The sequence below is a fragment of the Coregonus lavaretus genome (assembly GCF_964263955.1).
Source record: "Coregonus lavaretus genome assembly, contig: HAP1_SCAFFOLD_227, whole genome shotgun sequence".
Lineage (NCBI taxonomy): Eukaryota > Metazoa > Chordata > Actinopteri > Salmoniformes > Salmonidae > Coregonus > Coregonus lavaretus.
Window position 1 is genome coordinate 235613 of NW_028157256.1, and position 14756 is coordinate 250368.

General features: G+C 42.6%; 1 protein-coding gene across 1 annotated transcript; it reads right to left on the bottom strand.

Moving 5' to 3' along the window:
• Positions 1 to 540: 540 nt before the first annotated feature.
• Positions 541 to 12204, bottom strand: LOC311125630 (inactive serine protease PAMR1-like; the record flags this gene model as incomplete). The annotated part of the gene is made up of 12 exons (XM_084199664.1): positions 541 to 1424; positions 2127 to 2443; positions 2842 to 3083; positions 3516 to 3582; positions 4017 to 4244; positions 4504 to 4704; positions 5240 to 5347; positions 5767 to 5984; positions 6179 to 6293; positions 9435 to 9560; positions 10363 to 10542; positions 12186 to 12204. 12 exons carry the CDS (start codon positions 12202 to 12204, stop codon positions 852 to 854), a joined length of 2394 nt encoding a protein of 797 aa, XP_084055790.1. The 3' UTR covers positions 541 to 851.
• Positions 12205 to 14756: the final 2552 nt, after the last annotated feature.

Here is a 14756-nt window from a genome sequence, read left to right on the forward strand (position 1 = left end):
TGTGTAATCAAATTGCCATCGATACAATGCAATTGTGTTCATTGTCCGTAGCTTATGCCTGCCCATACCATAACCCCACCGCCACCATGGGGCACTCTGTTCACATCGTCGACATCAGCAAACCGCTCACACGACACCATACACGTGGTCTGCGGTTGTGAGGCCGGTTGGACGTACTACCAAATTATTTAAAAAAGACATTGGAGGCAGCTTATGGTAGAGAAATGAACATTACATTCTCTGGCAACAGCTCTTGTGGATATTCCTGCAGTCAGCATGCCAATTGCACTCTCCCTCAAAACTTGAGACATCTGTGGCATTGTGCTGTGTGACAAAACTGCACATTTTAAGTGACCTTTTATTGTCCACAGCACAAGGTGCACCTGTGTAAGGATCATGCTGTTTAATCAGCTTTTTGATATGCCACACCTGTCAGGTGGATGGATTATCTCAGCAAAGGAGAAATGCTCACTAACAGGGATGTAAACACATTTGTGTACAACATTTGAGAGAAATAAGCTTTTAGTGCATATGGAACATTTTTGGGATCTTTTATTTCAGCTCATGAAACATGGAACCAACACTTTACATGTTGCGTTTATATTTTTGTTCAGTGTACATAATAGTAATTAGTGCAAAATATACATAATAGTAAATAGTGCCAGGGATGACTGTCCTCCCCACATCTCGTCTTAGGAAGTTTCCAATTGGCTCAGCAGAATACACTGCCAAGCGCTTAGCCCTGCCATCTATTTCAGGGAACTCGCAGTGAGGAAGTGAGTTGTTAGAAAATAAAAAACAGACTGTCAATGATGGTGACAGTGGCTGAGACATGGAGTCAAATCAGAGATCTACTTCATGTTTTTCTCTATCCAGTCTTTGAAGTTTTTTATCCGGGCATGGACTGTGTAAAGCACTGGGCCACAGTTCCATGTCTCATAACCAAAACTTTCTAAAGCCAGAAGCTCCCAGACAACACTATTGTCCCCCTGTCCCTCCGAAGGACCCGATGATGGCTTAGTGGCAGGAGATGGTATGATTGTGATGCCTGCACTGACAGTGGGACAAGGCTTGGTGGGATTGAGAGGGTGGTGCATTGTACACAGCATATTGTCAGTGATGGTGACAGGGGCCCCGCTCAGAGCAAACTGCCTCTCGCACTGAAGGACATCCCCCAGCTCGACCACTCCAGTCTGGGCTGTCTCGCCGGCTACGCTGGGTTTGGAACTGGACCTTGAGTCAAATGCAAGGAGCCAGCCTGTGGCATAGCCCTGTGTGGCGGTCACCTCCCCGCCTTGCATTTTGGGGAGACACACGGGCAGCACACGCTCACTGATCTTGGCCTTGTCCCGTAGCTTCAGAACAGCCAGGTCTGAGTCCAGTGTCACAGGATCGAAGCTGGGATGAGCCAAGACAGAGGAAACCTGTTGGATCAGAGGAGACATGAGGAAGATCGAACCAAAATGAATGCCGTGCAGAGAGTTAGAGCAGTGGCAGCTTGCTTGGCTCAGTCTAAACACATAAGTGCCCCAGCATGCAACTTGGCAGGACCTAAGCACAGCTTACTGACTTGCCATGTGCATTGAGATTTGGTCAGTGCGGTTGGCGACAACACTCCTACAATCTGTTCTCTGGAGGGGACAAGTGTTTGTGCATAACGCAAGGAGGTCTAATTGTTTAGGACAAATTCCCAACCTTAGTTTCCAACATCTCCCATTGACATGACAATATATTATTTATACCAGTGTGTCATACAGATGTAGGATCTTAATTTGATCACCCTGTTGAAGGAGAACAGTGCAGAAAGGTAAAACTTGTAGTGTATTTGAGGTTTAGAAAGGCTTCTGAAGTTTGTAATTTCCACTTTGAAATGCCAGACTTGATTTTCCCTTACATAAAGTGTATCACGCCCACACTTTTACGCCCTGTGTAGATACAGCTGGGCGGCGCACAATTGGCCCAGCGTCGTCCGGATTAGGGGAGGTTTTGGCCGGGGGTGCTTTACAAGTAGGCAGTCGTTGTAAATAAGAATTTGTTCTTAACTGACTTGCTTAGTTAAATAAAGGTTAAATAAAATAAATACAAAATAAACAGCATCCCCCTAGCCTAGCATCACTCACACCCACCTGCAGTTGTTGCAGTGTCTTCATCTGGCCCTGGCTGTGTATTCCCATCACCACTTTAATGTTGGTTGGATCTACCCACTGGGGCTTGCCCACTCCTGCAACCACCAGGCAGTGACCTGCCACCAGCACACTGAGCTGGGTGACTAGAGCTCCACTGCACGCCAGCTGCCAAGGAGAGGAGGCCTCCTCTGGTGCCCCCTGTAGGCTAGAGCCAGCACTGCGGATGCTGGGGGAGCGTAGGTAGATGGCTGCATGCCAGGGCCAGCCAATCTCAGTGAGGTTCTGAGGGCTAAAGGCTGCTGGGAGTTGACCACACACTGTCACAGAAAGAGAGAGGAGTAGGTGTCAGAGATGGGAGAGGAAATAGGTTGTTTTCTGACTATGTTTCTAACCTCCATGTACACCTGCGGAGGCAGGTAGCCTAGCAGTTAAGAGCGTTTGGCCAGTAACCAAAAGGTTGCTGGTTTGAATCCCCGAGCCAACTAGGTGAAAAATCTGTCAATGTGCCCTTGAGCAAGGCACTTAACCCGAGAGTCTGCTAAATGACGTAAATGTATCAGGGACACTTGTACAGTGATTAATGTGTACTAAATTGTATAAATGGATCCAATAAAGTTGGACCATATTCGAAAAAACGAATCTGTTCATTGGCTGACTAAGTTTGAGTACATCTCCCTTTCTTTGCAGCTTTTCTATAAGTCAGTGCTGCCCTCACCTGGCGAGCAGGAGACATGACGCCCACTCCACCTGCCTGTCTTCAGACAGGTGCGCCGGGGGCTACCACGGTGTTGGTAGAGAGGGAGGGCACACGCATAATCAATGCTGGTGTACAGGTGGTGGAAACCACGGGGTAACTCCCCCAGGGTAGGGTCTTGGGTGCTGGGAAGCTTCCCCGAGGAGGGTGGGTCATAGACCTTATGCCTAGACGAGGTGTAAAGCCTGTGGACTGGACTTTTCCTGTAGTAGGGGACAGAGAAGGTGTCTATGTACAAGGAGAATACACTTAACAATGGACACGTTTCAAATAGATATAGAATACATGTTTACTGGGAAGTTTTGTCTGTAAAACACGTGTCAAACTCATTCCACGGAGGGCCGAGTGTCTGCGGGTTTTCGCTTCACCCTTGTACTTGATAGAGGAATTAAGGTCACTAATTAGTAAGGAGCTCCCGTCACCAGGTTGTCTAGGTCTTAATTGAAAGGAAAAAACAAAAACCTGCAGAGACTCGGCCCTCTGTGGAATGAGTTTGACACCTCTGCTGTAAAATAAAACCTAATCCACTCTAAAACCAGAAGCAGTGTTTAAATTCACCCAAGGTGCCGGCTTTGTACAGATTGACATACAAACAGTCAGAATGAGACATATAGTAGTGTTAGTACGGGTCATACCTGGATGGGGCCATTGGCTTCACAATCTTGTGTCTCACCAGCTCAGATACCTTAGGCTCTCGACAGGCTGTGGACACAGAGAAAGAGCCCTTAACCACGTAATCAACAGTATTGTCCAATAACCTAAACAACAACACTAAAGCACTGTACAGTCTGATGTTATTTAAGCAATAAGGCCCAAAGTGGTGTGGAATATGGCCAATATACCACGGCTAAGGGGTGTTCTTAAGCACGACGCAACATGGAGTACCTGGATACAGCCCTTAGCCATGGTATATTGGCCATATATCACAAACCCCCGAGGTGCCTTATTGCTATTATAAACTGGTTACCAACGTAATTAGAGCAGTAAAAATAAATGTTTTGTTATACCCGTGGTATACGGTCTGATATACCACGGCTTTCAGACAATCAGCATTCAGGGCTCGAACAACTCAGTTTATAAATGTGGATAAACATGTGCAGGGGTTTTATCCAACTGACGGATTGCTGTCAGTATACCTCTCACACACAGTGGTCGCCGGCCACTCCACGAGCCGTCTGAGAGACAGGTGCTCCGGGAGCCTCCACTCAGGATGTAGGAGGGGTTACAGAAGTAGTCCACTGTGTCAGGACCTCCCCCAGAGCCCCGGACCAGCTGGAGGTAGCCATGGTGCAGCCTGGCTGGAGGAGGACACCCCCCCGGGCCTCTGACTGGGTCTGCACCCCTCTGACTGGGTCTAATGGGCTCTGAGAGAGGTGAAGAGAGGGAGGAGAATCATGTATTGAGAAATGTACTGGTCATTCAATGGTCTACCATGACTCTGTCACGTATGTTCATTCCTTGTGTACTCTCTTCTTGTTTTCATTGTGTAGTTTATTTTATTGACACGTGAGGCATCATCTAATGTAATGTACCTGTTCCATCAGTACTCATGTCTGCTTCATTCCTGTCTGTGCTGGGGATCAATAAAGTTGATCCATTCATTTCCATGATCTTGAACTTTACCTTTATCTACCTTTCCACAGATGGGCACTGTGCCACTCCAGGTGGCATTGGGCAGGCAGGTCCTCTGTGGGGTGCCAGTCAGTGTGTAGGGTGGGTGACACAGGTACTGAACAGCCAGGAGTTCATCCCCCAGGCCGTACACAGAGAGGAGCTCTCCGTTCACGGGCCTCGCCGGCAACACACACACCTGTCTCCTAGCAACTGGAAGGAGAGAGAGAGAGAGAGAGAGAGAGAGAGAGTGTGGTCTGTGTAGAAATATTATATCAACCATCCCCAGTTTGGTCTGGACTCCTGAAATGACCCTGAAAGCGCCCTCTTTGGCCTCATGGGTGGAATGTTAATATTTTTATTAAATATATTTTTTTTTTTACTGATGAAAATCCGGTGTTTCTATGTCAAACAGTTTTGTTATATTTCAGTCTTCTGTGTATATATAGTGTAATATTGGGATGCAAACTCAAAATTGAAGACATTTCAACTCTATATCTGACATGGTACAGGTGTCTTCTTTTTTAAAGCCCATAACCATGTGTGTGAGGTGTATACTTTTGTTTCAGAGTAGATTTGTTTAAGACGACCAAGAAACACTCTGTGTGACCCTCATTTTAACCCACTGCAGTAAAAGGTTATCCTTCCAGCAAGCAGTAGAGCTAGGTTTTATAATACCTGAATGAAATGAATAACTCACTTTGTTTGGTGGGGAAATTAGGTTATTGGGAGCAGACGGATCACTAACCATTCTCACAGAGTTGACCTGTGTAACCTGCCAGACATGCACAGCGAAAAGACTGTACTGGGTCCAGGAAACAGGTGCCATGGTGCTGACAAGGGGAGGGGCTGCACGCTGCAAGGGAGCACAACATATGAAACAAACAGACAATTAGACAAATTATTAATGATCATGAATAATAATAATTTGAATAAACAGACAGGATGAGCGACAGACAGGATGACTGACTGACCGACCGGCTGATTGATTGAAATCATTTAAATAATCTTGGCCAAAATATAACCATGTAAGGACATGCAACAATCTATGCTAAAGTGTTGTTCATGATGGCAACCGTGTAGCTCAGTTGGTAGAGCATGGTGTTTGGTAGAGCATGGCGTTTGCAACGCCAGGGTTGTGGGTTCGTTTCCCACGGGGGGCCAGTATGAAAAACAAATGTATGCACTCACTAAACTGTAAGTCGCTCTGGATAAGAGCGTCTGCTAAATGACTAAAATGTAATGTAAAATGTAATAATCCCTGCCTGTAGCTACCCGAGATCTCCTGAAAAGTGGCAAAGAAGCCATCAAAGTTGTTGTAGCCGTCTGAGACAAACAGGACGTGCAGCCTGGTTCCAGAGGTTCTGATTGGTGGAGGCAGCTCATTCCCACAAAACCGGCCAATGACAGGGGAGCTCAGGCTGTCACCATCCCGCAGCTCCACGTAGTCATAGTGACAGTTGAGGTCAGGCTCTAGACTAAGCATGGAGAACCTGGACGGAACCAAACAAGGTCTTGGTTATGATTATGTTTGGCTGTTAAGTAGGAGAAGATACGAATCTATATCCGGTGTCCATGGATTGTGACAGACAACTTCTTCATAGAATACCATTCAACTTCATGAAAACCAATGAGCGATTCAATGAATTTGACAGTATAGTACAGTATGATCAATTCAGGGACCAACCTGAGCTCCACGTTCTCCCCTCTCTCTACCTGCACCCTCCACTCACAGTGTGCATTGATGGGGTAACTCTCCAACATGATGTGGCCCTGGGCTCTACGAATCACCCCTCCACATGCTAGGAACAAGAACACATACTCTGAGCTCACATGATGCAACACAAAAAGATTATAACATTTTTATGGTTTGCAGCAAGTCATTACATTTTTTTTGTAATGAACAGTGTTGGGGAAGCTACTCTGAAAATATAGTTTACCAAGCTACCAATTACATCACATTGGCAGAAGTTAAGCTACACTAAAGTTCTAAACATAGTTTACTTAACTAAAGTTACATATGTAAATCTGAAATGTCATAGAATACAAAATTGCAAGAATAGATCACTCTGGAGTCAGATGATAACAGAATGTGTAATATAGCCTATTAAACATAAGAACTTTCTAGTGAGATTTAGGCAGGTCTGATGCCGAAAAAGAAAGGACATTATTGTCTACTTCACACATTTTCTTTGTGCAAAAAAAGTAGTGTAGTTCCAATAATTAGCTACACTACTACATGGCTATGAAGTAGTGTGTAGTTCCAGTAGTTAGCTACACCGCTACATGGCTATAAAGTAGTGTGTAGTTCCAGTAGTTAGCTACACCGCTACATGGCTATAAAGTAGTGTGTAGTTCCAGTAGTTAGCTACACCGCTACATGGCTATAAAGTAGTGTGTAGTTCCAGTAGTTAGCTACACCGCTACATGGCTATAAAGTAGTGTGTAGTTCCAGTAGTTAGCTACACCGCTACATGGCTATAAAGTAGTGTGTAGTTCCAGTAGTTAGCTACACCGCTACATGGCTATAAAGTAGTGTGTAGTTCCAGTAGTTAGCTACACTGCTACATGGCTATAAAGTAGTGTGTAGTTCCAGTAGTTAGCTACACCGCTACATGGCTATAAAGTAGTGTGTAGTTCCAGTAGTTAGCTACACCGCTACATGGCTATAAAGTAGTGTGTAGTTCCAGTAGTTAGCTAAACCGCTACATGGCTATAAAGTAGTGTGTAGTTCCAGTAGTTAGCTACACTGCTACATGGCTATAAAGTAGTGTGTAGTTCCAGTAGTTAGCTACACTGCTACATGGCTATAAAGTAGTGTGTAGTTCCAGTAGTTAGCTACACCGCTACATGGCTATAAAGTAGTGTGTAGTTCCAGCAGTTACATTTGAAGTCGGAAGTTTACATACAACTTAGCCAAATACATTTAAACTCAATTTTTCACAATTCCTGACATTTAATCGTAGTAAAAATTCCCTGTCTTAGGTCAGTTAGGATCACCACTTTATTTTAAGAATGTGAAATGTCTGAATAATAGTAGAGAGAATTATTTATTTCAGCTTTTATTTATTTCATCACATTCCCAGTGGGTCAGAAGTTTACATACACTCAATTAGTATTTGTTAGCATTGCCTTTAAATTGTTTAACTCGGGTCAAACGTTTCGGGTAGCCTTCCACAAGCTTCCCACAATAAGTAGGGTGAATGTTGGCCCATTCCTCCTGACAGAGCTAGTGTAACTGAGTCAGGTTTGTAGGCCTCCTTGCTCGCACATGCTTTTTCAGTTCTGCCCACACATTTTCTATAGGATTGAGGTCAGGGCTTTGTGATGGCCACTCCAATACCTTTGACTTTGTTGTCCTTAAGCCATTTTGCCACAACTTTGGAAGTATGCTTGGGGTCATTGTCCATTTGGAAGACACATTTGCGACCAAGCTTTAACTTCCTGACTGATGTCTTGAGCTGTTGCTTCAATATATCCACATGATTTTCCTTCCTCATGATGCCATCTATTTTGTGAAATGCACCAGTCCCTCCTGCAGCAAAGCACCCCCACAGCATGATGCTGACAACCCCGTGCTTCATGGTTGGGATTGTGTTCTTCGGCTTGCAAGCCACCCCCTTTTTCCTCCAAACATAACGATGGTCATTATGGCCAAACAGTTCTATTTTTGTTTCATCAGACCAGAGGACATTTCTCCAAAAAGTACAATCTTGTCCCCATGTGCAGTTGCAAACCATAGTCTGGCTTTTTTATGGCAGTTTTGGAGCAGTGGCTTCTTCTTTGCTGAGCAGCCTTTCAGGTAATGTTGATATAGGACTCGTTTTACTGTTGATATAGATACTTTTGTACCTGTTTCCTCCAGCATCTTCACAAGGTCCTTTGCTGTTGTTCTGGGATTGATTTGCACTTTTCGTACCAAAGTACGTTATTCTCTAGGAGACAGAACGCGTCTCCTTCCTGAGCGGTATGACAGCTGCGTGGTCCCATGGTGTTTATACTTGCATACTATTGTTTGTACAGATGAACGTGGCACCTTCAGCCGTTTGGAAATTGCTCCCAAGGATGAACCAGACTTGTGGAGGTCCAATTTTTTGCTGAGGTCTTGGCTGATTTCTTTTCATTTTCCCATGATGTCAAGCAAAGAGGCACTGAGTTTGAAGGTAGGCCTTGAAATACATCCACAGGTACACCTCCAATTACATTTACATTTAAGTCATTCAGCAGACGCTCTTATCCAGAGCGACTTACATGAGCAATTAGGGTTAAGTGCCTTGCTTAAGGGTACATCGACAGATTTTTCACCTAGTCGGCTCGGGGATTAGAAACAGCGACCTTTCGGTTACTGGCATAACACTCTTACCCACTAAGCTACCTGCCGCCCTATTGACTCAATTGACCCAATTGACTCAAATGATGTCAATTCGCCTATCAGAAGCTTCTAAAGCCATGCCATTGTTTTCTGGAATTTTCCAAGCTGTTTAAAGGCACAGTCATCTCAGTGTATGTAAACTTCTGACCCACTGGAATTGTGATACAGTTAATTATAAGTGAAATAATCTGTCTGTAAACAATTGTTGGAAAAATTACTTGTGTCATGCACAAAGTAGATGTCCTAACCGACATGCCAAAAGTATAGTTTGTTAACAAGAAATGTGTAGAGTGGTTGAAAAACTAGTTTTAATGACTCCAACCTAAGTGTATGTAAACTTCCGATTTCAACTGTAGATACACTGCTACATGGCTATAAAATAATTAACTGCTGAAACGGTACCAACATTTCAATTTAGTTCAACTACCACCAAGCTACTGCAAAATGTAGTTACAATACTAGTTGAATTACACGTAGTTCACTACTCCCCAACACTGGCAATGAAACCAGTGAGAAACTCCTAAACACTGTAATTTAGAAAAACGCTCTACCCCTGAAACAGCTTACTCACTCTTGCAGTCTCCACCTGCCCAACCCTGACGACAGTCTGTACAGAATCTCCCTCGGATGAAGAAATCGTCCCTGGCCTCCCACGTCCCATTGTGACAGGTCTTACAGTTCTCAAACAGACTGCAGCCTGAGGGAAGAGCAGAAACAGGGGGACCAGTGGATCAGACCAGCGTTCCTGCAAGCAGTTAAATGACATGCAATTTCAACCAATGTTTTATCACTTTTAAATGTTTGATTAATTAAACGTTTATAAATCCGAAAGAAAAAGTGAATAAACGACTTATAACCGGTATAAATCCTTGTATGTACATCTTAACGTAAAGCGTTATCATCATGTGAAGAATAAGAAGAAAAAGGTCAGTGTACAAACAGTTGTATTGGGTAAGAAAGCTGGAAGGGAGCAACAGGGAAGCAGTAGAGGCACAGATTATAAGAAGGAGCCAGATGTCTCACCGGATGTATACATCTGAAGCGTCCGTTTAGAGCTTCTTCTCACCACCAAATATGGTGATGAGAGGAAGTCCAATGGCGGGAAGTGGGAGAAAATGGAGCTAAATGAAACTTGGCGGACATTCTGCACATTTTCTCATTGATAAAACATTCGATCTCATTACAGTTCTCTTCCCAAAATTACAATCTGTACAGAGTGGACTAAGTTTTGTAGACTTTACCCTTTGCCAAAGTTTCAAAAAATGGTGTCGTTTAGAAGGAATGCAACGGCGAATTGAATTATTGCACATGCACACTTCACAAAGAAGGCATTACCTAGCAGAAATATGCAAATATATGCTAAAACCCACCAATAGGATCTCGCTAGGTCGTGCTTGTTCTGCCCACTATGCTTCATTTGCTCCCACTAGAAACGACACCGATGAGATATCTTGGGTTAGTTACCAGTATCTTTGGTAGAGGTCTGATAGGTTGTTTACCAGGGTGGATGATGCAGGGGTCACACTGGTCCAGTTCATTGCGGCAGCAGGGGACGGAGTACCCGACCCGTGCACCCTGGGAGGGACACCTACACTGGATCAGGTGGTACTCACAACAGTCCCCACACATGTGGTTCCACTCTGAGCTGGGACACTTGTCATCCACCACACCTCTGGAATCTAAATCAAAGCAATCAGTCAATCAAATGTATTTTCTAAAGCCCATTTTAGCGTGGCAGGTTAGAGCGTTGGGCCAGTAACCGAATGGTCGCTAGATCTAATCCACGAGCCGGCAAGGTGAAGAATGTGCCCTTGAGCAAGGCACTTAACCCTAATTGCTCCAATGGCTGTCCCTGGTCGTGACGCCACTCCCCTAGGGCCTCTCACATACAAACACATTTCCAATTCACACATGTATTAATACACACTTGTACAACACATGATACCAAGCCTAAACTCAAAAGAACAAGCAATGCCGTATCAAGGGAGTTTCACATTGAGACCGGCATGTTGTGAACCCAACATGTCATGAGGCACGGCGTTCATCTGTCTATAATTACTGCTTCTGTAAAATAACATGCTCTATAGTCTACATGAATGCACGTTTTGATTCATAACATGTACTTTCCAAAATAATATTTAGCTACAGTTTGAAGGCAACACAAAGCAAAGCACACCTCAACTGTATCCTCCCTGTACTGGAAGAGTGTTTTTTGGGCTAAAATTATTTGTATTAAGCTTATTTTTGCTATCCCAGAGATCTGGTTATCACGTTTGCTTGAGTAGGGCTCTAATGTGTTTAACCTGGTAGCCCAATTCTAATCTTTTTTTTTCCCACTAATGGTCTTTTGACCAATCAGATCAGCTCTTTTGCCAATGATTGGGGAAAAGATCAGAATTGGGCTGCCTGTGTAAATGTAGCCATAGCTACATAATACACCAGGTAGTTTGGATCCTGGATGCTGATTGGCTGAAACAGCATTCCAGCAGTGTGTACAGTGGCTTGCGAAAGTATTCACCCCCCTTGGCATTTTTCCGATTCTGTTGCCTTACAACCTGGAATTAAAATTGATTTTTTGGGGGGGGTTTGTATCATTTGATTTACACAACATGCCTACCACTTTGAAGATGCAAAATATTTTTTAATTGTGAAACAAACAAAGAATAAGACAAAAAAACAGAAATTTGAGCGTGCATAACTATTCACCCAAGTAATTTTTTTCATTTCACTTCACCAATTTTGACTATTTTGTGTATGTCCATTACATGAAATCCAAATAAAATGTCATTTAAATTAGAGGTTGTAATGGAACAAAATAGAAAAAAAACGCCAAGGGGGATGAATACTTTTGCAAAGCACTGTATATCAGACAAAATGCCACGGGTATGATGCAAAACTTCCTCCCTGTTATATTTATGTTGGTAACCAGTATATAATAGCAATATGGCACCTCAGGGGTTTGTGGTATATAGCCAATGTATCACTGCTAAGGGCTGTGTCCTAAGAACAGATTTTAGGCGTGGTATATTGGCCAATATATCACACCGCCTCGGGCCTTATTGCTTAAGTATAGCATGTGTAAACTGGAAGAGGGTTTAAGGGTAGCAATCCTCTGTGAGACTATAATTTGTTTGATACCTCTCATCAACTTCCAGGTGTCTTGTGGCAAGTTCTATGTGAGAGACAAGAAAAAAAGGACCCAATGTGATTCCATGCAGTTATTTTACAGCTCTCTGTTGACTAACTCTGCTGAGTGGGTTAATCCTATTGGAACAGGGGGTAATGTGCTTGAATCGTAAATTCATGGTTCAAAGTTCATTACCTGCTCCCCCAGGGGTCATTACAATAGCAAGAAACCCCCCCAAACGCAATCTAACCCTATCTCGTGATGGTGCCAAAGACGTGTCTTTTACCCTCTACAGACTAAGCCCTGTCTAAGCTGGGGTTCTACTGAGCTATTATATGAACTGTTTTAAGAAGGTCATACCAAGGATCATTTAGCAATTTGATTTGAAATTTTAAGACCCCTTGAAGTATAAAATACTACCTTGCCAACATCATGCAAAGCTGTCATCAAGGCAAATGGTGGCTCCTTTGAAGAATTTCAAATATAACATATATTTTTTGTTTAATTTTTTTTTGGTTAATGCATGATTCCATATGTATTATTTCATAGTTTTGATGTCTTCACTATTATTCTACAATGTAGAAAATAGTAAAAATAAAGAAAAACCCTTGAATACATATATATACATACATACATACATACACACACATACATACATACATACATACATACATACATTTGAAGTCGGAAGTTTACATACACCTTAGGCAAATACATTTAAACTCTGTTTTTCACAATTCCTGACATTTATTCCTAGTAAAAATGCCCTGTCTTAGGTCAGTTAGGATCACCACTTTATTTTAAGAATGTGAAATGTCAGAATAATAGTAGAGAGAATTATTTATTTCAGCTTTTATTTCTTTCATCACATTCCCAGTTTACATACACTCAATGAGTATTTGGTAGCATTGCCTTTAAATTGTTTAACTTGGGTCAAACGTTTCGGGTAGCCTTCGAAAAGCTTCCCACAATAAGTAGGGGGAATTTTGGCCCACTCCTTCTGACAGAGCTGGTGTAACTGAGTCAGGTTTGTAGGCCTCCCTGCTCGCACACGCTTTTTTAGTTCTGCCCACACATTTTCTATAGGATTGAGGTCAGGGCTTTTATTTCTTTTTCACCTTTATTTAACCAGGTAAGCCAGTTGAGAACAAATTCTCATTTACAACTGCGACCTGGCCAAGATAAAGCAAAGCAGTGCGATAAAAACAACAACAACACAGAGTTATGTGAAGGCCACTCCAATACCTCGACTTTGTTGTCCTTAAGTGTTAACCTCTTATGGATCAGACCCTTTTTTTCAATTTTCGCCTAAAGTGACATAACCAAATCTAACTGCCTGTAGCTCAGGACCTGAAGCAAGGATATGCATATTCTTGATACCATTTGAAAGGAAACACTTTTAAGTTTGTGGAAATGTGAAATTAATGTAGGAGAATATAACACATTAGATCTGGTAAAAGATAATAATAAAACAAACTTTTTAGTTTTATGCCACTAGATGGCAGCAGTGTGTGCAGTTTAAAAAATAAAAAATAAAAAAATTGCTATAAAAAAAAATCTGATTGCAATACTGGACTATTTTGTATCAAGTCTACCCAAATATGCCAAATTGGTCAATTTATACATTTTCAAGTACATAACTCTAGAGAACATACAAAAATGATATGGTAATACAAAATGTAAGTTTACACACTCCCAGGAATGTCATACATGATGGATCATTAGCTTATACACCAACTTTCACACATCTAGATGGCCAGGCGGGGTGGGTGTGGAGCCAGAGACAGCAGGGGTTCAAACTGTAGAACCCAGTTCCTACATTTGAATACAAAAATGGATTTCATCAAACAAAACTATGCTACATTTTATCTCTGGGACCCTTAGGATGATAAATCAGAGCAAGATTACTGAATGTAAGTACATTATTTACCTTCAGAGGTGAATGTATCAAACCAGTTGTCGTGATTAGTTTTTGTTGTTGTTGTGCACTCTCCTCAAACAATAGCATGGTATTTTTTCACTGTAATAGCTACTGTAAATTGGACAGTGCAGTTAGATTAACAAGAATTTAAGCTTTCTGCCCATATAAGACGTGTCTATGTCCTGGAAAGTTTGCTATTACTTACAACAGTCATCCTAATCACATTAGCGCACGTTAGCTCAACCGTCCCGTATACGGGACACCGATCCCATAGAGGTTAATTAACTACTACAGTCATACATATTCTCATTCCAGTCTGGTCAAAATGAGTGTGGCAATACACAGACATTTTCCCCAGCTTACTAACGCCAGAGAAGTTAAAACCCAGACATTACTTAGTATGTGACCAGCGAAGTTATAACCCAGACTTCACTAGGTACAGTATTTGGACCTGAGAAGTTAAAACCCAGACTTCACTAGGTATGTGACCAGAGAAGTTAAAACCCAGACTTCACTAGGTATGTGACCAGAGAAGTTATAACCCAGACTTCACTAGGTACAGTATTTGGACCAGAGAAGTTAAAACCCAGACTTCACTAGGTATGTGACCAAAGAATTAAACCACAGACATGACTAGGTGTACCCATATGACTCAGAGGGGAAATTCTTTACTCAGCAACTGCAATTACAACAAAAGCAAAAAACTCTAACAATGGAAGTCCTGGGAACACTTCAGAATAGGGAGGCTAACACAAGTTACAGCATGCTCAGTAGGGTAATACATCTGAATTAAATGTGTAATCGTCAGTGTATGATGAAATCATCGCTCCAGCTCTTACCGTGGG